This window comes from Sus scrofa, chromosome 13 (assembly GCF_000003025.6).
Source record: "Sus scrofa isolate TJ Tabasco breed Duroc chromosome 13, Sscrofa11.1, whole genome shotgun sequence".
NCBI classification, from domain to species: domain Eukaryota; kingdom Metazoa; phylum Chordata; class Mammalia; order Artiodactyla; family Suidae; genus Sus; species Sus scrofa.
Window position 1 is genome coordinate 110,232,874 of NC_010455.5, and position 22,237 is coordinate 110,255,110.

The 22,237-nt window shown below is 37.7% G+C and overlaps 1 protein-coding gene across 14 annotated transcripts in view; it reads right to left on the reverse strand.

The window, feature by feature from the left end:
• The window catches only part of PLD1 (phospholipase D1), a 224,052-nt gene that overhangs the window by 80,606 nt on the left and 121,209 nt on the right, over positions 1 to 22,237 (reverse strand). For 11 of the 14 annotated variants that reach the window (XR_002337490.1, XM_013990128.2, XM_021068439.1 and 8 more), the window contains 4 exon segments: positions 17,374 to 17,484; positions 14,369 to 14,569; positions 12,874 to 13,087; positions 12,151 to 12,264 (listed from right to left, as the gene is read on the reverse strand). Coding sequence is in view for 13 of the 14 variants with exons in the window: in XM_013990128.2 (XP_013845582.1) it covers positions 12,151 to 12,264; positions 12,874 to 13,087; positions 14,369 to 14,569; positions 17,374 to 17,484 (640 nt within the window). In the remaining variant the exon portion in view is untranslated. 14 annotated transcript variants of the gene reach the window in all.

Here is a 22,237-nt window from a genome sequence, read left to right on the forward strand (position 1 = left end):
TCCTCAGAACAAAATGAAATATTAAGGTTAAACAGAACCAAACACACCTAGTTGCTGCAATTACTGCTCAGACTTGCATGCGCATCTATGAGCAGGAAGAGAGGATCGTTTTCGACAGCAGTGCTGGTCTGGGGGTTCCTATTAGCCTGCATCTGGCTCCCAGTTGATTTCATGATTGCATCTGCCTTGTCTTTTGGCACAGGTTTTTCATGACAGTTTACTGCATGCCTCATCCATCAGTGGCCCAGACACTGGCTGCTTAGGTTCAGGAAGAGGGTGTCTTCCTGCCCGTCCCCCTGGGTCCTCTGACTTTGCCATACCACCCTTCTTTTTTCTTGTGTCCTGGTGTCCACTCCCCAACCATTACTCCAACCCACTCTTCCTGATCTTTCTTAGCTCCCCCTCCCTCACAAGGTTTTCTCTAATTTTCCCCTAAATGTAACCCTGGAGCTCTGGCTTCTCTTTAGATCTATAGTCACTTCCGGTGTCTGACTTGACCTTGTCTATCTGATTGTCCCATCAAACTGTAAAATCACAGGCAAGACAAATCACTGTCAGCCCCACAAAGTCAAGTCCTCCCTTAAGATTTCTGCTTTCTGCTCATAGTTCCTTAAGCACAAGCCTTGGAATCACCTTTGGCTCCCACCCCCTTCTTCACTCTCTTCTCCACCCACCTCCCCATCACCACTTCTCAAATTCTATTGAAATTCTACAGATCCCTTCTTCAGGGAAAAAAAAAAAAAAAAAAAGGTTTTCTCATTCACTTCATTCTTGGGCCCACTGGAATAAGCTAACCAGATTCCCCATGTCTCTAGAATAACTTTCATAAAATACCACCCAGATACCTCCAGCACTCATCCCCTCCAAATCCCACCCCCAGGGGTTCTCCAAGCATTTAGTGGATGAGGTTCAATGTCTCAGCCTGACTTTCAAGACCCTGTATACATTAGTTCAAGTACATCCCACTAGCCCAATCAATTCTGGTTATATTAACCCTTAACCACAATTCCAAAATTCAGAAGCTCTAAAAATCCAAATGTTTAGCTCATTTGTTAGCAAAACCTGACCTGAACTTACAAGAAATTATTATCTTTATCCCGCTTGGTGTTGCACAAATATAAATGACTTGCTTACAGGGTATTTTCTGGACTCTGCAAGGATGTGACATAACATAGAGTACAGGTATTGTAATACTTTTCTAAAATCCAGAAACTTCTAATTTTTTAAAATTGAGGTAACATTGGTTTATGACATTATATAAGTTTCGTGTGTACATTATATTTCTACATCTGTATTCCCTATAGCATGTTCCCCACCAAAAACTTAGTCGCTATCTGTCACTATACAGTTGATTCCTTTTATCCATTTCACCTCCCACCACCACCCCTTTCCTTTTGGTAACCACTACTCCGTTCTGTGTGTGTGTGTGTGTGTGTGTGTGTGTGTGTGTGTGTGTGTGTTTGGTTTATTCATTTATTTTGTTTTCACATTTGTTTGTTTTTTTATATTCTACATAGGAGTAAAATCATACAGCATTTACCTATTTTCCATTTGATATTTCATTTAGCATAATATACTCATATGCTGTCAAAATGGGCAAGACTTGACCTTTTTATGGCTTAATAATGTTCATGTGTGTGTGTGTGTACCACATCTTCTTTATCCATTCATTTTTTGATGGGCACTTAGGCTGTTTCCACATCTCAGTAATTATAAATAATGCTACAATGAACATAGAGGTGTATACATCTTTTTGAATTAGTTTTTTCCCCCATATTCTTTGGATAAATATCAAGAAAAAGGATAGCTGATCATATGGTAGTTCTACTCTTAATTGTTTGAGGAACCTCCATACTGTTCTCCATAGTGGCTGTACCAATTTACATTCCCACTAAAAGTGTATGAGGATTCCCTTTTTTCCACATCATTGCCAACACTTTATTTCTTATCTTTTTGATGATAGTCATTCTAACAGATGTGAGGTGACAACTCATTGTGGTTTCAATTTGCATTTCCCTAATAATTAGCAATGTTGAACAGATATCTTTTCATGTGCCTATTGTGCCTATGTCTTCTCTGGAGAAAATTCTATTGAGCTTTTCTGCCCAATTTTAAAATTGGGTTGGTTGTTGTTGTTATTGAGTTGTATGAAATATTTATATATTTTGTATATTAACCCCTTATTGGTCATATCATTTGCAAATATCTCCCCCCATTCCGTAGATTGTCTTTTCGTTTTGTTGTTGGTTTCCCCCTTTGTTATTTGCATTTCTCAGGCCTGTGCTTAAGATATAACATCCACCTGGAGTGCCTATTTTTTCTCCGTTCTTAGTCTCTACTTACTGAATTTCTGCCTATATTCAGGGCCAGTTCCAAAACAGGTCTTCAATGTATTAAAAAAAAAAAAATCTTTAGATTATTAAAACTTCTTGCATTTCGGAACTTTAGATCAGGCTTACAGTTGTGGAAAAGGCTTCACTGGCAACTCTTGCTGGTAGGATATTTCCCCCTGATAAATTATTTAGGTTCTAGGTTAATAAAACATTTAATACTGACACCTAACCTATTAGATAATAAGCTCTTTGATGGCTGAAAATAAATGATATATTCTAACAATTGCATCCCTGAGAACAAAGTTTAGAAACAACTAAACCTGGGGACGGGATTAAGATGGCAGAATAGAAGGACTGGAGCTCAACTTCTCTCCTAAAAACAACAAAATTCACAACTAAAGACTGAGCACACTTCACCAAAATGGACTGGAAACCTTAAAAAAAGATACCCTATTCCAGAAGAAAAAGAGGAAGCCACATCAAGAGGAAGGAGGGGCAATTTCATGATATAAACAACCCCATACCTCCTGGGTGGGAAGCTCCACAGACTGGAAACTAACTGGTTAACAGAGACTCACCTACAGGAGTGAGAGTTCTGAGCCACACATCAAAATCTCACGTGTGGGGATCTGGCACAGGGAGAAAAGAGACCCGGAGCATCTGGCATTGAAGGCCAGCGGGGCTTGTGCGCAAGAGCTCCACAGGACTGGGGGAAACAGAGTCCCCGTTCTTAAAAGGCGCACACAGACTTTCACCTGCACTGAGTCCCAGGGCAAAGCCAAGTCTCCAAGGGAATCTGGGTCAAACCTGACTGCAATTCTTGGAGGACATCCTGGGAAAACAGGGGTGGATGTGGCTTGTTGTGAGGGAAGGACATTGAAGGCAAAGCTCTCGGGAATATTCAGCAGCAGTGCCTTTCTCTGGAGGTGGCCATTTTGGGGAAATCTGGCCCCACTCCTCAGCCAGCTGCTGAGAAGCCCCAGGCCAAACAACAATCCAGGTGGGATCACAGCCCCACCCCTCAGTAAACAGGCTACCTAAAGAACCCTCAGGCACACAGCTGTCTCTAATCCCATCCAGAGACAAAGCCCTACCCAACAGAGAGATGAGAATTGGCTCCTACTACCAGGGGCAGGCATCAGCCCATCCCATCAGGAAGCCTACAGCAAGCCCCCATACTGACTTCAGCCATAGGAGGGCAGACATCAGAAGTAAGAGAGGCTACAACTCTATTGTCTGTAAGAAGGTCATCACACCAAAAACCTATAAAAATGAAAAGACAGAGGACTATAACTCAGATGAGGGAGAAAGGAAAAACCCCAGAAAAACAGCAAAGCCATGAGGAGATTCTCAGCCTCCAGGAAAAAGACTTTAGACTGTTGATGCTGAAGATGATGCAAGACAGTGGAAATAAACTGGAGGCAAAGATGGATAACTTACAGGCAACACTGACCAAAGAGATACAAGATATAAAACTTAAACAAGAAGAGATGCAAAATGCAATAACTGAAATAAAAAATTCACTAGAAGCAGCTAACAGCAGAATACGGGAGGCAGAAGAATGAATAAGCGAGGTGGAGGACAGATTAGTGGAAATTACGGATACAGAACAGAAAAGAGAAAAAAGATTGAAAACAAATGAAGAGAGTCTCAGAGAACTCTGGGACAACGTGAAATGCACCAACATCCATATTATAGGGGTGCCAGAAGGAGAAGAAAGAGAGAAGGAGACAGAAAAAATATTCCAAGAGATGATAGCCAAAAACTTCACTAACATGGGGAAGGAATCACTCACTCAAATCCAGGAAGCACAACGAGTACCATATAAAATAAACCCAAGGAGGAACACCCCGAGACACATATTAATCAAACTGACCAAAATTAAAGACAAAGAGAAAATCTTGAAAGCAGCTAGGGAAAAGAAACAAATAATATACAAGGGAACCCTGATAAGGCTATCAGCAGATTTTTCAACAGAAACTCTGCAGGCCAGAAGGGAGTGGCATGATATACTCAACGTGATGAAAGGAAAAAACCTTCAACCAAGATTATTCTACCCAGCAAGGCACTCATTCAGATTTGAAGGAGAAATCAAAACCTTCACAGATAAGCAAAAGCTGAGAGAATTCAGCAACACTAAACCAGCCTTACAACAAATACTAAAGGAACTTCTATAGGCAGAAAAGAACAAGAGAAGAAGGTAAGGAAAAAGAGCAGCAAAAACAAATCCAAAGCAATTAATAAAATGGCAATAAGAACATACATATCAATAATTACCTTAAATGTTAATGGACTAAACGCCCCAACCAAAAGACATAGACTGGCTGAATGGATACAAAAACAAGACCCAATATATGCTGTCTTCAAGAGACCTACTTTACTGCTAGGGATACACACAAATTGAAAGTGAGTGGATGGAAGAAAATATTTCATGCAAATGGGGATCAAAAGAAAGCTGGAGTAGCAATACTCATATCAGACAAAATAGACTTTAAAATGAAGAATATTTTAAGGGACAAGGAAGGACATTACATAATAACCAAAGACTCAATCCAAGAAGAAGATATAACAATTTTAAATATCTATGCACCCAAAATACATTCACCACAATATATAAGGCAACTGCCAACAAGCTTAAAAGGAGAAATCCACAATAACACAATCATAGTGGGGAACTTTAACACCCCACTTACAGCAATGGACAGATCAACCAGACAGAAAATCAATATGGAAACACAGACCCTGAATGGAGTATTAAACCAGATGGTCTTAATAGATATTTATAGGACATTCCATCCAAAAGCAACAGAATACACACTCTTCTCAAGTGCACATGGAACATTCTCTAAGATTGATCACATCCTGGGCTACAAATCCAACCTCGGTAACTTTAAGAAAATTGAAATCATATCAAGCATCTGTTCCGACCACAACGCTATACGACTGGAAATCAACAACAAGAAAAAAACTGAAAAAACACAAACACATGGAGACTCAACAACATGCTGCTAAACAACCAATGGATCACTGAAGAAATCAAAGAGGAAATTTAAAAATACCCAGCAGCAAATGACAAGGAAGATACGACACTTCAAAACCTATGGGATGCAGCAAAAGCCATTCTAAGAGGAAAGTTTATAGCAATACAAGCCCACCTCAGGAAACAAGAAAAAGCCCAAATAAACAAGCTAACTTTACATCTAAAGCAGCTCGAGAGAGAAGAACAGACAAGACGTAAAGTTAGTAGAAGGAAAGAAATCATAAAGATCAAAGCAGAAATCTATGAACTAGAAACAAAGAAAACCATAGAAAATATCAATGAAGCAAAAAGCTGGTTCTTTGAAAAGATCAACAAAATTGATAAACTCCTAGCAAGACTTATCAAGCAAAAAAGAGAGAGGACTCAAATCAATAAAATTAGAACTGAAAAAGGAGAAGATACAATGGACATCACAGAACTACAAAGGATCATAAGAGACTACTATATGCAACTATATGCCAATAAAATGGAAAACCTAGAAGAATTGGACAAATTCTTAGAAAAGTACAATCTTCCAAGACTAAACCAAGATGAAATAACAAAGATGAATGGACCCATCACAAGAAATGAAATGGAAACTGTGATTAAAAAACTTCCAACAGACAAAAGTCCAGGACCAGATGGCTTCACAGGCGAATTCTATCAACATTTAGAGAAGAGCTAACACCTCTCGTTCTGAAACTATTTCAAAAAATTGCAGAGGAAGGGATACTCCCAAACTCATCCTATGAGGCCACTACCACCCTGGTACCAAAACCAGACAAAGACTCCACAAAAAAAGAAAACTACAGGCCAATTTCACTGATGAACATCAACGCAAAAATCCTCAACAAAATACTAGCAAACTATATCCAACAATACATTAAAAGGATTGTACATCATGATCAAGTGGGATTTATCCTGGGGAGGCAAGGGTTCTTCAATATCTGCAAATCCATCAGTGTGATACACCACATTAACAAACTGAAGAATAAAAACCATATGATCCTCTCAATAGACATAAAAAAAGCCTTTGACATTGCCGTGAGCTGTGGTGTAGGTTGCAGACGTGGCTTGGATCCCGTGTTGCTGTGGCTCTGGTGTAGGCCAGTGGCTACAGCTCCGATTTGACCCCTAGCCTGGGAACCTCCATATGCCACGGGAGTGGCCCAAAGAAATCGCAAAAAGACAAAAAAATAAAAATAAATTTAAAAAAATAAAATAAATTAAAAAAAAAAGCCTTTGACAAAATCCAACACCCATTTCTGATAAAAACCCTTCAGAAAGTGGGCATAGAGGGAACCTACCTCAACATGATAGAGGCCATACATGACAATCCCACAGCGAACATCATTCTCAATGGTGAAAAGCTGAAAGAATTCCCGCCAAGATCAGGAATAAGACAGGGATGTCTGCTCTCCCCACTACTCTTCAACATAGTTCTGGAAGTCCTAGCCATGGCAATCAGAGAAGTAAAAGAAATAAAAGGAATCCAAATAAAAGGAAGAAGTAAAACTATCGCTATTTGCAGATGACATGATACTATACCTACAGAATCCTAAAGACTCTACCAGAAAACTGTTAGAGCTCATCCAAGAATTTGGCAAAGTCGCAACATACAAAATCAATTCACAGAAATTGATGGCATTTCTATACACTAACAATGAAAGATCAGAAAGAGAAATTAGGGAAGCAATCCCGTTTACCATCACAACCAAAAGAATAAAATACCTAGGAGTAAACCTCCCTAAAGAAACAAAAGACCTATACTCTGAAAACTACAAGCCACTGATGAAAGAAATCAAAGATGACACAAATAGATGGAAAGATATATAATGCTCTGGGATTGGAAGAGTCAATATTATCAAAATGACTATACTACCCAAGTCAATCTACAGAGTCAATGCAATCCCTATCAAATTACCAAGGACATTTTTCACAGAACTCGGACAAAGTATTTTAAAGTTTGTTTGGAAGCACAAAAGACCCAGAATAGCCAAAGACATCCTGAAAAAGAAAAATGGAGCTGGAGGAATCAGGCTCCCAGACTCCAGACTATACTACAAAGCAACAATCATCAAAACCACATGGTACTGGCACAAAGACAGAACTATAGATCAGTGGAACAGGATAGAAAGCCCAGAATTAAACCCCCACACCTACAGTCAACTAATCTATGACAAAGGAGGCAAGAATATACAATGGAGAAAGGACAGCTTGTTCAACAAGTGGTGCTGGGAAAATTTGGACAGCCACATGGAAAAGAATGAAATTAGAACACTCCCTAACACCATACACAAAAATAAACTCCAAATGGATTAAAGACCTAGATATAAGACCAGACACTATCAAGCTCCTAGAGGAAAACATAGGCCAAACACTCTCTCACATAAACGACAGCAACATCTTCTCAGATCCACCTATCAGAGTATTGACAATAAAAAGAAAAATAAACAAATGGGATCTAATCAAACTTCAAAGTTTCTGCACAGCGAAGGAAACCCTAAACAACACAAAAAGACAACCCACAGAATGGGAGAAAATCTTTGCAAGTGAATCGACTGACAAGGGATTCATCTCCAAAATTTATAAACACCTTCTGCAGCTCCATACCAAAAAAACAAACAACCCCATCAAAAAATGGGCAGAAGATCTAAACAGACAGTTCTCCAAAGAAGACATTCAGATGGCCTATAAACACATGAAAAGATGTTCAATATCACTCACTATTAGAGAAATGCAAATCAAAACCACTCTGAGGTACCACCTTACACCAGCCAGAATGGCCATCATCAAAACGTCTACAAATAATAAGTGCTGGAGAGGGGCTGGAGAAAAAGGAACACTAGTACACTGTTGGTGGGATTGTCAATTGGTGCAGCCACCACTGTGGAAAGCAGTATGGAGATTCCTCAGAAAACTAAAACTAGAACTACCATTTGATCCAGCAATCCCACTCCTGGGCATCTACCCAGAGAAAATCATGACTCGCAAAGACACATGTACTCCAATGTTCATTGCAGTACTATTTACAATAGCCAAGACATGGAATCAACCTAAATGTCCATAGACAGAGGAATGGATCAAGACGAAATGGTACATATACACAATGGAATATTAATCAGCCATTAAAAAGAATGAAATACCAGCATGGATAGACCTACAAACTATGATGCTAAGTGAAGTCAGCCATACAATGAGACACCAACATCAAATGCTTTCATTGACATGTGGAATCTGAGAAAAGGACAGACGGAACTTCTTTGCAGAATAGATGCTGAGTCACAGACATTGAAAAACTTATGGTCTCCGGAGGAGACAGTTTGGGGGGTGGGGGGATGTGCCTGGACTGTGGGATGGAAATCCTGTGAAATCAGATTGTTATGATCATTATACAACTACAGATGTGATAAATTCATTTGAGTAATAAAAAGAAATGGAAAAAAAATAAACAACTAAACTATTCATTACCCCTTATGATTCAATAATTGAGTTTGAAACATCCGTCTCAACTAAATGGACAAAAATTATTTTCCTGATCAGCCATCTAGTCAATCCTGTTTAAAAGGAAAGGATCAGGAAACAATTACTGAATGTAAGAGGAATAAAATTCAATTCTTTTAAAATAACAGTATCAAGGAAAGCAATGTCAATTTCAAATTCTCTCTCTTGCAACATGATTTTGAAAGAAAAAAGGTCTTGTAGATGGCTGAGTAATTTTGATTTAAAATGTACAATACAGAAATCTACCATGATTACTAATCTCATTTAAGATGAGCTGATTTTAGTGCAGGTTTTCTACTTGAAAACCCACAGTGCTCTCGCGTGCACATTCTGTACTGATTTCTGTACAGCACCAGTAAGGTTCACTAGGAGTTCTGTTCAGCATGGCCTTTTGCAGTCAAATGAGTCTGACATTGCAGAGGTTAATCCAGTTCATATCTTAAGGAAAGGAAGTTACTAACTCAAGCAAACATTCAGTTTCAAATTTCTTCCTCTTTTTTGCGGGGGGGGGGGGCTTTTTTTTTTTTTTTTTTTGGCTGTAGGTGCAGCACATATGGAAGTTCCCAGTCTAGGGGGCAAATCAGAGCTGCAACTGCAGTCCTATGCCACAGCCATAGCAACACCAGATCCAAGCCACATCTGCAACCTACACCTCAGCTGATGGCAATGCCAGATCCTTAACTCACTGAGCAAGGCCAGGGATAGAACCCATGTCCTCATGGATACTAGTCGGGTTTATTACTGCTGAGCCACAAAGAGAACTCCCAGTTTCAAATTCTGATGAAGAGTTACTCTATGCTTAATCTGGGTCTGGGTCTCAAGTCCTATAAGACAATATAAGTTTCAGTCATTACATGACTTAAATGTAGATCTGTGCTCTTTAAACTTCCTTTATTGTTAATAGTAGAATATTACTTTTTTTTCCAAAACAAATTCACATGCCACTTCAATATATAAAACAATGCAAGTGGGATTTTTCTGGCTGAACCAGGTACCAATAGAGGTGGGAGGGTCCAGGGCTTTCAGTAGTATCCTCAGAGCTCCCCCAAGAAATACCAGGCTCCAAGGAACACACTTTGCAAAACACTGCTCAGCTATTCTCTGGCTTTCTGTTTTAAGAATTTTTTTTTTTCATTTAAAAAAAATTAAATTTTTAACTTAATGTAGCTAATGGAAAGTCCTCCCCATTTCCCATATCCCATGTCCTGTATATGAAAATGCTGTCAGCTCCACCTCAAGACATATTCAGTATCTGCACAATGAATACTTACCACCCTGGTATGCTCTGAAGAATAAGCCTGTAAAAATGTAAGTTAGATCTTGTCTGTCCTTTGCCAAGACCATCTGATGACTTCCCTTTTCACCTAAAGTATAAGCCAAAATTCTATAATTCACTCAACCCTCCCCAGCTCTGCTCCTTTCATTCTTGCCCAGCCCATCTGACCTCAGCCATGCTCCTGGAACACACCAATCCCCCACTGCCTCATAACCTTTATACCTGTCGTTATTCCTGGCTGGACTCCCTCTCCCCAGACATTCTCTTATCACCATTCTTCTTTTCCTTTTAATCTTTTCTGAAAACCTACCTCATTGAAGAAGCATTCTCTGACTCTCTCTGAATAGTAACTCCTCCCCTCTGACTCTCCCCCAACTCCTGCTTTACTATTTTCCATGATAATTCTTACCACCTGATACAGTGTGTTTGCTGATTTATCTATGTATATTCTTCCCATCATTACACTGCAACTAGTTACCTGAACTTTATCTGTGCTGTTTATTCCATCCCTAGTACCTAGAACAGTGATGAGCATATTGTAGGAGCTCATAAGCACTTACTTAAGGAACAAATGAATCATATACTTTTTCTTTGTATCCCCATTCACAGGTTTTAAAGGCTGTGCAATTCTATCAAGGTAATGAATTGCTCATTATATTCTTCACCATCCTCTACTCTTGGATGTTTAAGTTGTTTATGAAATAACTCTCTCTTTCTCAATAAAAAACACTGCACAGGATGTGTATCCAGTTAAATAAAAAGAGGGTTTCCATCAACACCCGAAAACCACCCAAATTGCTGTCCTCAGATCACCTTTGTGGGGATCACCCCTCTCAGCCTTCTATTGGCCTGAATTAATTAACATATTCAGCACCTGGCTTGCATCTTCTTTTCCAGTTGCCCCCAATCCTGCTGTAAGCAATAGAAACACACACTGAGTCACCTAGACTTCATGTTTTGGCAACTTCATTCTTCCATCTCATCTTTAACTTTGGTCCTAACTGAGCAATGCCACACAATGGAATTACAAAGCACTACCTGGACCTGCTTGCAACCCTTTACCTTTAATTCCTGCATTTACCTCCGACCTGGCTCTTTGGACTTTCTCATTTCCTGTCTCAGGACCATGATCTCTATGGAGTCCCTGAATTACTGTGAGCTATCTTTGAATCCACAGAGGCACCGAGTATGGCTAATTTTGTATGCTAAATAAATAAATAAATTTTAAAAATCTCTCCCCATATAGGTTCTTCTCCATATTTTAATGAATATCAATGTTGTGATTTATGACATGCAAATTTATTTAACAGTTACACTGGAGCTTTAGTTCACTATAAATAGTTAATCAGTTTAAAAATTGCTGGGCTCCCAGATGAAAGAATGCTGGGAACACTGCTCAAGATCCAGCTCAATGTTCAGGGTCATCAGCTCCTGACAGCCACAAGTGACTCACATCCAGCCGGGCTAGCTGAGCTCTATTTCCGTCATCTCCTTAACAGTACACAGAACCTTGGCCTTGAGAATTTAGCCAAAAGGGCCTGATGCAGTCATCTGCATCCAAATCACAAGTCTGAATCATGATCTGTGGGTGGCTGATAAACTGGAACTTCACTGGGCAAATCACTCATCATCTCTAACCCTGAGTTTCTTCATCTGTAAAAAGGCAATAAGACTATTACTACCAAGCATCACAAGTGCTCAGGGCCATGGCGGGCAGAGTCAGCACACAGTCAGCACTAGCTTACAATGTTACTGTGGTTGCTATTTATTATGATGATTCCTTTGTCCCTGTATCTGATCCGTTGCCAAATTCCTCTTCATTCCCACCACCACATTTTAGGCCCTGATTAATTATTTGAGTACCTGGTTCTTACAAAAGCTTATCAGATTCCCAATTCCTAATAATACACATTGGGTGGAAACTGTGCAAACAGAAAGCCAATCCAGAAACACGCAAGCTCTGCTCATGCTGCAAAAGCCAAAGCCTAAGGAGGTTCTGGTGCATCACACATACTTACCAGAGTTAGGTCTAGTGAGCCCCTGCTCAGACTCACTGGAAGAGTGAAAGAGTTTCAAGTGAGGTTTTAAACCGTGGATTAAATTCTGACGACTCCTACAGTGATTACCATAACCTGGAGAAAGTTGAGAGTTCTTTTTTTACAAAGGAATATATATATGTGTGTGTGTATATAGAAATATACCAAGTTTTCTGAACTGGAAAGCAGGCTTGATCATTTTTGAAAATAAGGAAAGGCTATTAAAATCAGTCACAAATTGTGTGTAACACAAAATTGCAGAGCTTTAAAACAAATTCGAGATGTAAGTTTACAAGATGTAGAAAATCTGATGTTTAAGGATAAAAGTTTGATGTATTTCTGGATCAGCAGAGATATGAAACCTCTTCTATGAAAAGTTCATAAAGCGCAGTTAATACTTTTCTTTTTCCTTTATAACTTGGCATCATTTTAGAAATGCTTAGTCATTTTGCTACCATAATAAGCATGAATTGTGATTGTTATGACTACTTATGTGACTAAAACAATAAGAGTTCTAAAATGAGTCAGACAAAGCCATAAAATGGCATGAGACTAAATAATGAAAGGTCATGATACAATGACCTTTCAACATTGCTCACTTTACTCCATTACAGAAGGACAGGTTCTGAAAACAGGCGTGCAGTGTCTGGCTGTGGAGGACCAGGGTGTAGTTGAGATCAATTCCAGCTCAGACAGTTGACTTACTAGAGGCGCTGTCAATGCTGCTGATGCTATCTGCGTTGTGCAAGTGGTGTCTGTGCAGCTGCCTGTACAGGCTAAATTTGGAGAACTTCCTGGGCTTTCCTATCCCTTTCAGTTTTGAATCTGCATCATCAACATTCTTCAGGATGGAAAGATCTTTATTAGATTCACTTCTGTCTTTGAGGCTTAAGGATTCCATAGACTCTGTTGTTTCAGCCTGAGAAAATGATTAAAAAGAAAGAAAAGAAAAGAAGAACCTGCATGAGATATGCTGCAATGTGGCCCTTTAATTCCAGTTTAAAGTTTATGCATGATGGAGGCTCCCTAACAGACATACAGTAACCTGGGAGGTCACCACAAGGCAGTGGGGGATTCCTGTGAGGTGTTTGAATATTTCCAAAGGAATACTAGGCAGTCCATTATAGTTCTCTTTCACTGGGCCAAATTCTTGAAATTTCATGCCAATTAACCTTTATGTCTTAATTACAATTACAAGAGTTCTATTCACTGTTGAGCTTATTGCACTTCTTCCTCTGATAAATATTAAGGAAGCCACGCTTTTTCTGTCACTTATTTTCCATGTTACCTTTTTTCCATGTTACCTTTTCACTAAATCTCTATTTTCCCAGGAAAGTCACCCACATAACCAGCCATAAAATAAGATGGAGTATACTTTAATCAGTGTATTGATATTTTTGGCAACCATTTGAATTGAAATAATAAGTATATAAATATGTGCATAAAGATATTTTGGAAGCTGTTGATTTGAAAGGTACTTTGAGTAGTTATTAACATCCTGCTTTCAAACAGAATTCCCTAAATGACTCCAGGCTGACCTATCCTATTTTTGAATGTCTGTGAAGAGGAAGACTCAAAAAACCTTGGCAGATACTCACAATAACAAGGATACTTATTTAACTTAAAGTCCAATTTTATCACACATTTTTGCTCATGGCCTTTTTTTTTTCCCCCCGAATTGGAAATAAATCTTAAATTTAAGTGGAAAACAAAGGAGTTGGCTATGAGATAGCATTATGCTATATCAAAGTTCCCATTGTGACTCAGACATTGTCTCTGTGAAGATTAAAGTTTGATCCCTGGCCTTGCTCAGTGGATTAAGGATCCAGAGTTGCCACAAGATGAATTGTAGGTTGCAGATGCAGCTCGGATCCGGTGTTGCCATGGCTGTGGTGTAGGCTAACAGCTGCAGTTCTGATTTGAGCCCTAGCCTGGGAACTTCCATATGCCGCAGGTATGGCCCTAAAAGAAAAGAAAAAAGAGTGAGAGAAAGAGAGAAGAAATTGAGACTAATAGATGCATAGTTATAGACTCACTGGGTGATATTTGAAATCAGGTCTATGTTGGACTCAATGTTCTTTACCTCTCTTGGGATATGCCACCTCTCATCCAATCCATCAGTCGATCAATGTGTTATTACTAGGGACTTACACAAACTGTGCCCCTTTCATTCAGTTCCATAAAGGTGGAATTTACTAACTGTGGCGGAGCTTGGGGATGGTCCCCCGATGACACGCTTCACACTGCCCACATCCGTGAGTCTGTGCTCATTGTCGTCCCACCTTCCGTAGGCCAGGTCAATCCCACCCACAAAGGCCACTGACTGGTCAATGATGACAAGTTTCTCATGATGAGCCCAAAGGTAGACACTGGATGACACATGATCTGGATGTCTCATCACCTTAAGAGGAAAACAAACATGTAATATGCTTTTTAAAATGTCTTTAATATTGTAATAAAATTGGTCTGTTCACTCCCTTGGATAGTATTTCCTACAATTCAAATACTAAAATGGGCCATCTAGACATCAAAGAAAATCCCCAATCTTCTCATTTTTTATCCTCAGTATTTAGCAAAAGAAGACACCAAGTTATTTTCAAGATTCCCTTGCCTGCAGGTCACATTGTGGCGCAGAGGAAAAGAATACAACTAGGAACCATGAGGTTGTGGGTCCAATCTCTGGCCTCACTCAGTGGGTTAAGGATCCAGCATTGCTCTGAGCTGTGGTGTAGGTTTCAGATGTGACTCGGAACACCTGAGTTGCTGTGGCTGTGGTATAGGATGGCAGCTATAGCTCCCCATTGGACCCCTAGCCTGAGAACCTCCATATGCTGTGGGGCGCAGCCCTAAAAAAAAAAAGGCAAAAATAAAATTCCCCTGCCTAACCCACACCCCCCACATTTGGAGGCAGCTACCATTTAGCTTGAGACTTGGCCACAGTCAATAAAAGTCAGCTAAATGGAATAGCAGATTCCCTTTCCCTTCAAAAGGATTATGTTATATGTAGTATTATTTAAAAAACACTAAAACATTTTAACAAACATCTATCTCTGACAAAATTTCTAACAGGTATATTGATATTTTGGCAGTGACTGAGTTGAAGTAGTAAACATATGGATACAGGGATATAGATGTTTTGGCAGCTCTTGATCTTGAAGGTACTTTGAGAAGTTATTAACCTCCTGCTTTCAAATAGAAGTCCCTAAATGATCCTAGACTGACCTATTCTAGTTTTGTATGTCTTTAAGTTGAAACATTCCAAAAAATGTGGAGGTTACTTTATTTTTAACAAGATTTTTTTTCATTGTATTTTTCAATACACATAAAATCTACCATATTAACCCTTTTGTGTACAGTCCAGTGGTATTAAATGCATTGATATTGTGCAACCTTCACCACTATCCATCACCAGACCTTTTCATTTTGCATAACTGAATGTCTATACCTATTGAACACTACCTCCGCATTCCCTCCTTCCCCTAAACCCTGACAACCATCATCTACTTTCTATCTCTATGAATTTACATGTATCTCATGTAAATGGAATCATACAGTATGTGTCTTTTTATGACTGTCTTGTTTCCCTTAGAATAACATCTTCAAGGTTCATTCATGTTTTAGCATATGTCAGAATTTCCTTTCTTTCTAAGACTGAAAAATATACCATTGTATGTATGTACCAAACCATTATTGAGAATGTGATATTAAAATGTCTGGCTACTATTATTTAGAACTGCTTTATTTCACTCTTCAAGTCTGTCAGTGTTTGTTATATATATATATATTTTTTGATGCTCATTATTAGATATGTAAATGTTTATAATTATTATATTTTCTTCTGAATTGAACCCTTTATTAATATATAATGTCCATCTTTGTCCACTGTAAACTTTTTTTTTTTTTTTTTTGCTTTTTAGGGCCACACTTAAGGCATATGGAAATTCTCAGGCTAGGGGATGAATCAGAGGTACAGCTGCCGGCTACACCACAGCCACAGCAAAGCAGGATCTAAGCACGTCTGTGACCTACACCATAGTTCATGGCAATGCCGGATCCTTAACCCACTGAGCAAGACCAGGGATGGAACCTACATCCTCATGGATACTAGTTGAGTTCATTACCACTGAGCCATAATGGGAACTCCTACTGTACACTTTTTTTTAAATTTAAAGTTTATTTGTAAAAACAAAAAATAAAAAAATGAAGTCTATTTTGCCCAATATTAGTATAGCCATCCCTGTTCTCTTTTGGTTACTATTTATATGGAATTTTTTTTTAATCAAGAGAAATACAGAAGCACTATGTACTTTAAGCTGGCTGGAGATTTATTAATTCACTGTCTTAATATATCTCAGTGATTGGGCAATTTATTAATTCATTGTCTTGATGTATCTCAGTGATTGGGCAACATTTAAGGCAGGAAGTTTACCATAATACTTTGTTACAGTTTAAATTTAACCCATGGTAATTAGGCATTCTTCAGAATGGAAATCTGATTCACAAGGTCAAATTAAATCAAAAGTGCCTGGTAATTTATAACATGCTGTACTAATTACATTTACCATGAATGTTAACCATCAATATTTTACTGCAAAATATCAAACAGCTTTTTTCAAATTGCTTGTCATGTTTGTTCACTTTATTTGTACTTTCTACAAAGTGCTTTTAAGAAAAATCTCTTTAGATGGTCCCTGGTGGCCGAGTGGTTAGTATTGGCTGTTGTCACTGCTGTGGCTCAGGTTTGATCCCTGGTCCAGGAACTTCCACATGCTCTGGGCACAGCCAAAACAAAAAGCAAAACACACACACAAAAAGAAAAGAAAAGTACTTTAATCCTACAGCTCTCTGTGTTGCTATTAGTATTCAAAAGATGTCTCAGGGAGATCACGTCTAAGAGGCTCCACAGTCATCTTAAAGAGGAGTATGGAAACTTGATAGGGCTCTTGAATTATTAAAATAACTCTATGAAGAATGTTTTGGGCTAAATTATCAGGGTAAGAGAAACAGATGAGAACTCTGCTGACTCCATCAATATCAGAAGTATTAGAAAGTAGAGTAATTTGTTTTATTTCTGAGAAGTTCACAATACTATTTATTCAAAATATACATTAGGAAACTCTACAGGTTACCACTGCTCAAGGCAAAATATATCTGAAAAACTGCAGAAAAATAAAGAAACATTGTTGAGCAAGATGACCCAAATACCTTTATGTTGGGGTGCAGACGCATTAAAGTCCTCTTGCTGTATTCACTGTTGATTCCAAGAGCAAGTTCCACTTCTTTGTAGAGCATGACAAAGATCCTCACCCCTTGTTGCTGTTAGAAGAGAAAATACAGGGAGAAATAAGAATTTCTGTGGGTAGGTTATGACTTTATTTTTTCTTCTTCCTTCCTGGGCATTTTACTTCCTAAAACTTTATTCTATAAACAAGTACCATAAAATATTTAATAAAAAATTCAATAGAAGGTGAAATATAAGTGTATCTTAAGACATAAATCTAAAAAATAAAAATCTACCTCTCTTTCATTCTGTGAATTTTAATAGAGTCACTATTTGGCTAATTACAGCCAGAAAGTTGAAATAACAACTTCAAATACTAAAAGTATCTGATACCTTTAAACAGCTCCAAACACTTGACCTTGAGGAAAGTTTTGATTCATGCTATTTTTTTTGTTTGTTTTTATTACATCATAATGAGTTGAAATAACAGGTTTTTTTTAAAAAAAAAACTCTCATTCAATAAATTATACTAAGCATGCCTTAAATGTTTATGAGGGTAATTTCATAAAACTTTTCTTTAAAAAGTTATTTCAGTGAAAGAAACATTTCTTAATCTTCAGAGATGAATGTGTTGGTTCACACTCTTAACCCATAATTAAATCATTACTGTCTATTTCACTACTGAAGTGACTTCTTCAAAAGTCAGCTTCTCTAATATTAAAAAATCCCTGAGCGGCACAGAAATTAACACTGATTTATCCTCGGACCTCGGACCTAAAAGAAAATAGACAAGGTCAAATTAAATCACAAGTTCCTGGTAATTTTTAACATGCTATACTAATTACATTTATCATGAATGTTAACCATAAAAAAGACAGTGTCCAACAATAGCTGGCAGTATAGAAAAGTACTTATATTTTCTGTCCCTGTTCAGCTTGGTGACAAGGTTTGAACCTATGATAAATTGCTCAACATCTGTTCACCTCCCCCTTCTTCCTATCCTCTCCTGTGATTCTCCCACCAACACACAGTTTCTCCAGAAAATTCTATCTTATTTACCCCCCATCTCTTATCACTTTTTCACTTTTTAGGTTTGCATCCTCAGCATTGCTGTATGGTTTGCAACATTTTAACTTGCATTTTCTATATCCAGCAGCTCTGAAAGCATTCTGAAACACATTATATACATATTGGATACTATAGCTATACCTAGGCATTTAATATCATAGAGATTTAAGGCAGGAAGTTTACCATAATACTTTGCTACAGTTTAAATTTAACCCATGGTAATTAGGCATTCTTTAGAATGGAAATCTGATTCACAAATTTAAGAAGACATACTGGGTTGAACACATCTAATTTACAAGAACTGGATATTTTTGTGATGCTGTAAAAATGTGAAATAACATTGGAGTTATTATTTTTAGGTTGTAAGAAGTAAAATCCTGGAGTAAACCAAACTTATATACAGTTCTCCAATACTGCTCTGCCAATACTACCGAGCATACTTTGGCTCCTAAATCCTTGCAATAATACATCACTTCAAAATACTACTATGCTACCTTACTTGGTATTATTAATATCTGGAAAGTGTATACATTTTCAAAGTGATACAGCAGATTTATGTTCTGGGATGCATTGAGGACATTTGAGTACAAGGATAAGACCCATTCTTGCTCTTAAAAAATTGTGTGTGTGTATGTGTTATTTTATTCCTCTAGTTAACAGGTGACTCTTGGAACATGCTTATTATTTATTATATTATGAAACTATTATTGTAATCAAGTATATAAGTACAGACCTCAGTAAAGAAATAAAGAAGTGAAAGCGTAGGCAAGAAGTAAACAGATTTATTTCTAATGATCTGGCCAGTGAGTGTTATAAATGAAAACAAACATTATTTTATATTTCTCCTCTACTATTCAGATTTACTTTGCTATTTGAATATTTTAGGATTCAGCACTGAATAACAGCTACAAAAAGTTGCCTCCCATTGAATGATATAATACAAAGTTTAAAAGCTCAAATTTCAACCTAAATTATAGGACACTACACCTGATATCTTTCATCATGGTTCATTTGTTTTAAACAATGACATTCTGTTTTTTAAGCTTATGAGATTATTACCCATGAAGGACAGTAGTTGCAAATTAGGAACCAGTTTGAATCTTACAATATTCCATTTACCTGCATAGCTAATGGATTTTTGAAATAATAGAGATGTTAATGTTAACAGATTATAGTATTATCCTTTATCTATTAATATCTGACATTTCCTTCTATACTGTGTCTTTTTTTTTTTTTTTTTTTTTTTGTCTTTTTAGGGCTGCATCTGTGGCATATAGAAGCTTCCAGGCTAGGGGTTGAATCGGAGCTGCAGCTGCTGGCCTACCATAGCCACAGCAATGCCTGCAGCTCATGGCAATGCCAGATCCCTGACCAACTGAATGAGGCCAGGGATCAAGCTTGTGTCCTCATGGATACTAGTCAGGTTTGTCACCACTGAGCCACGATAGAATTCCTATACTATGTCTTTTCTCATTAAAATAAATCAACCCTAAAGAAATAGGGTAGAGACTTTTAAGTCTTTTTAGCTTAAGTAGAATGACTAATAAGGAAGTAATTAAATATAAAAAGTTCATTTTCATGTAGTGTGGTTTACAATCATTTACTCACATCCATATCCACAATGAAGAGTTAACTAGTGACAAGATTCCTGTGATAATAAAGCAATAAATTCCTCTTCTTTTGGCCAAGGTATTACAACACTATCATAAACTCTGTAAACTGTAAAGCAAAATACATTCCTTGGGAATGAAGGCATTTGTTGGGTCATAATAATGCAGACTTATACAAAATATGGGAAATATCTGTGCAAAATGAAACCCAGATTAGAAATAAAAAAGGACTGATGTTAATTCTGTAATTTAAAAAAAATGCTTTTGAAACATCCAATATTTTTCCTGTGCCTTTTAGAGACCTAGGGGAAATTACTTTTTGCTCAGAAGAAAAGTATTAATAGGTGAAGTAGGAAAACAGATGGCCTAGACTTGACTGCTTCTTGCATTTCTATGCCATGTTTCTTATTTCTGCTGAAGTCAACCAACCCAAGGGTTCCACAGAATTAACTTTATGACACCTGAATTTCAAAATATAAATGTTCTATCCTCTTTTCTAATCAGTCTTTAATCAAGTAAAGCAGACAATATGATAAACAGCAGGAATTTTCAGGGACACATACAAACATGTATGAAGAAAATGAAAAATTAAAAAAAAATTTTATAGGTGGAATCAAGACATTTTGTTTCTAAATCAGCTTTTCCTCTGATTGTTCCAAGCACTCTTGTCAAAATATTTTCTAAATGTATCCACCTTTGTCCACTGCTAAAGAGAGTTTAGCTAATACATCCCCAGGATAATCACTACTTTTATCACTTGTCAAGATTTCTCCGGGGGGGGGGGGGGGGGGCGTTTACAATATTTTAGAAAAACTGAAAAAGTAAAGGATTGAAAAAAAATTGTATCCTCAACATTTAAATGCAGGCAGCATTTTTAAGTAAGAGCACAAATACTCATGCATTAAAACAAAACAAAACAGTTTTATTTAAACTGTTTTTTAAGGTTGAAGATCCCATTTCTCCTTCCCTGCCATGCCCTTCTAGCCCACCATTTTGATAAGATTCTCTTTGATTTTTCTGTACAGAGATGTGATTATTCATCCTGTTTGCAAACCTGGGCATCTTTCCCACTGACTGTACTCTAGAATGTGTCTTGTGGTCCAGGACATTAAGAAATTAACCTGAGGATAAAAATCCTACCTGAGAACCTAGGTTCTATATGTGTCTAGGTTGCCGTACTTGAAGAACATTTTGGTGAAAGTGTCATCAGAAATATCACATATTTCTAAGGTTAAAATATACAAATTGGGTACAGGGATGCAGGTATAACTCTGATGCAACTTATCTCACTTCTTGGTGCAATAAATGCAGGACTGTGAAAGCCCTGGGATGCTGATTTGAGTTGTAAACAGTCCGCCTCTCAATGTTGGCTTACACTATTTTAAATGATGACATTGCATACCAGAAGGCCAAATAAATAGGAAAATATCGACTTGGTTATTACCAGAGAAACAAAATATTGCATTTTCCCCTAAGAAACAACCATTAAAAGAGATACTTGCCTATATGTTGGCTATAAGGCAGAGACTAAATTTCTCCCCAAAGATCTGCACAATCAGATAGAGGAAAAAAATAATTCATTTCAATCAACTTTGTGGACCACTGGGACCCATTAATGCAAGAATAAATGTTATTTTCAACCCAGCACTGTGTGAAGCTAGTGGCTTTCAGAAATGAAATTATTTATGTGAAGCACTGCTTATAAGCATATTAAATGTCAATTTGGAATGATGTGAGTATTAAAAATTTATGTCCAAAATAATAATATGGTGTAGCTGGATCAATTCTACTAAGTGTACCACTGCGAAATTAATATTTAATACTACAACTATTTCCTTAGGAAATTTAAAAAATCCTTACACACAATTTAAAAATGACAAGTCTCAGGAAGCAGATGAAATTGAAACAAAGCACCCTTTTTTTCAGGCAGTAACATTTGCTTGGCCATGGTATTCACCTGGCACCTCATTTTACAGACCGTGAAAGCTAAGAGAAGCCATGGTGATGATAGAAAAGGAACTTGCACAGGTACCTCAGGGGGAGTAGACAAACATAGGCCAGCTAACATGACATGGAGGACCAGGCTTGCAGGATTTTCCTCCTAGGCTCCGCTTTGGCAATTACTAGCTTTCTGGAGTACACTAGACATCTGATAGGCACGTTGCACTCA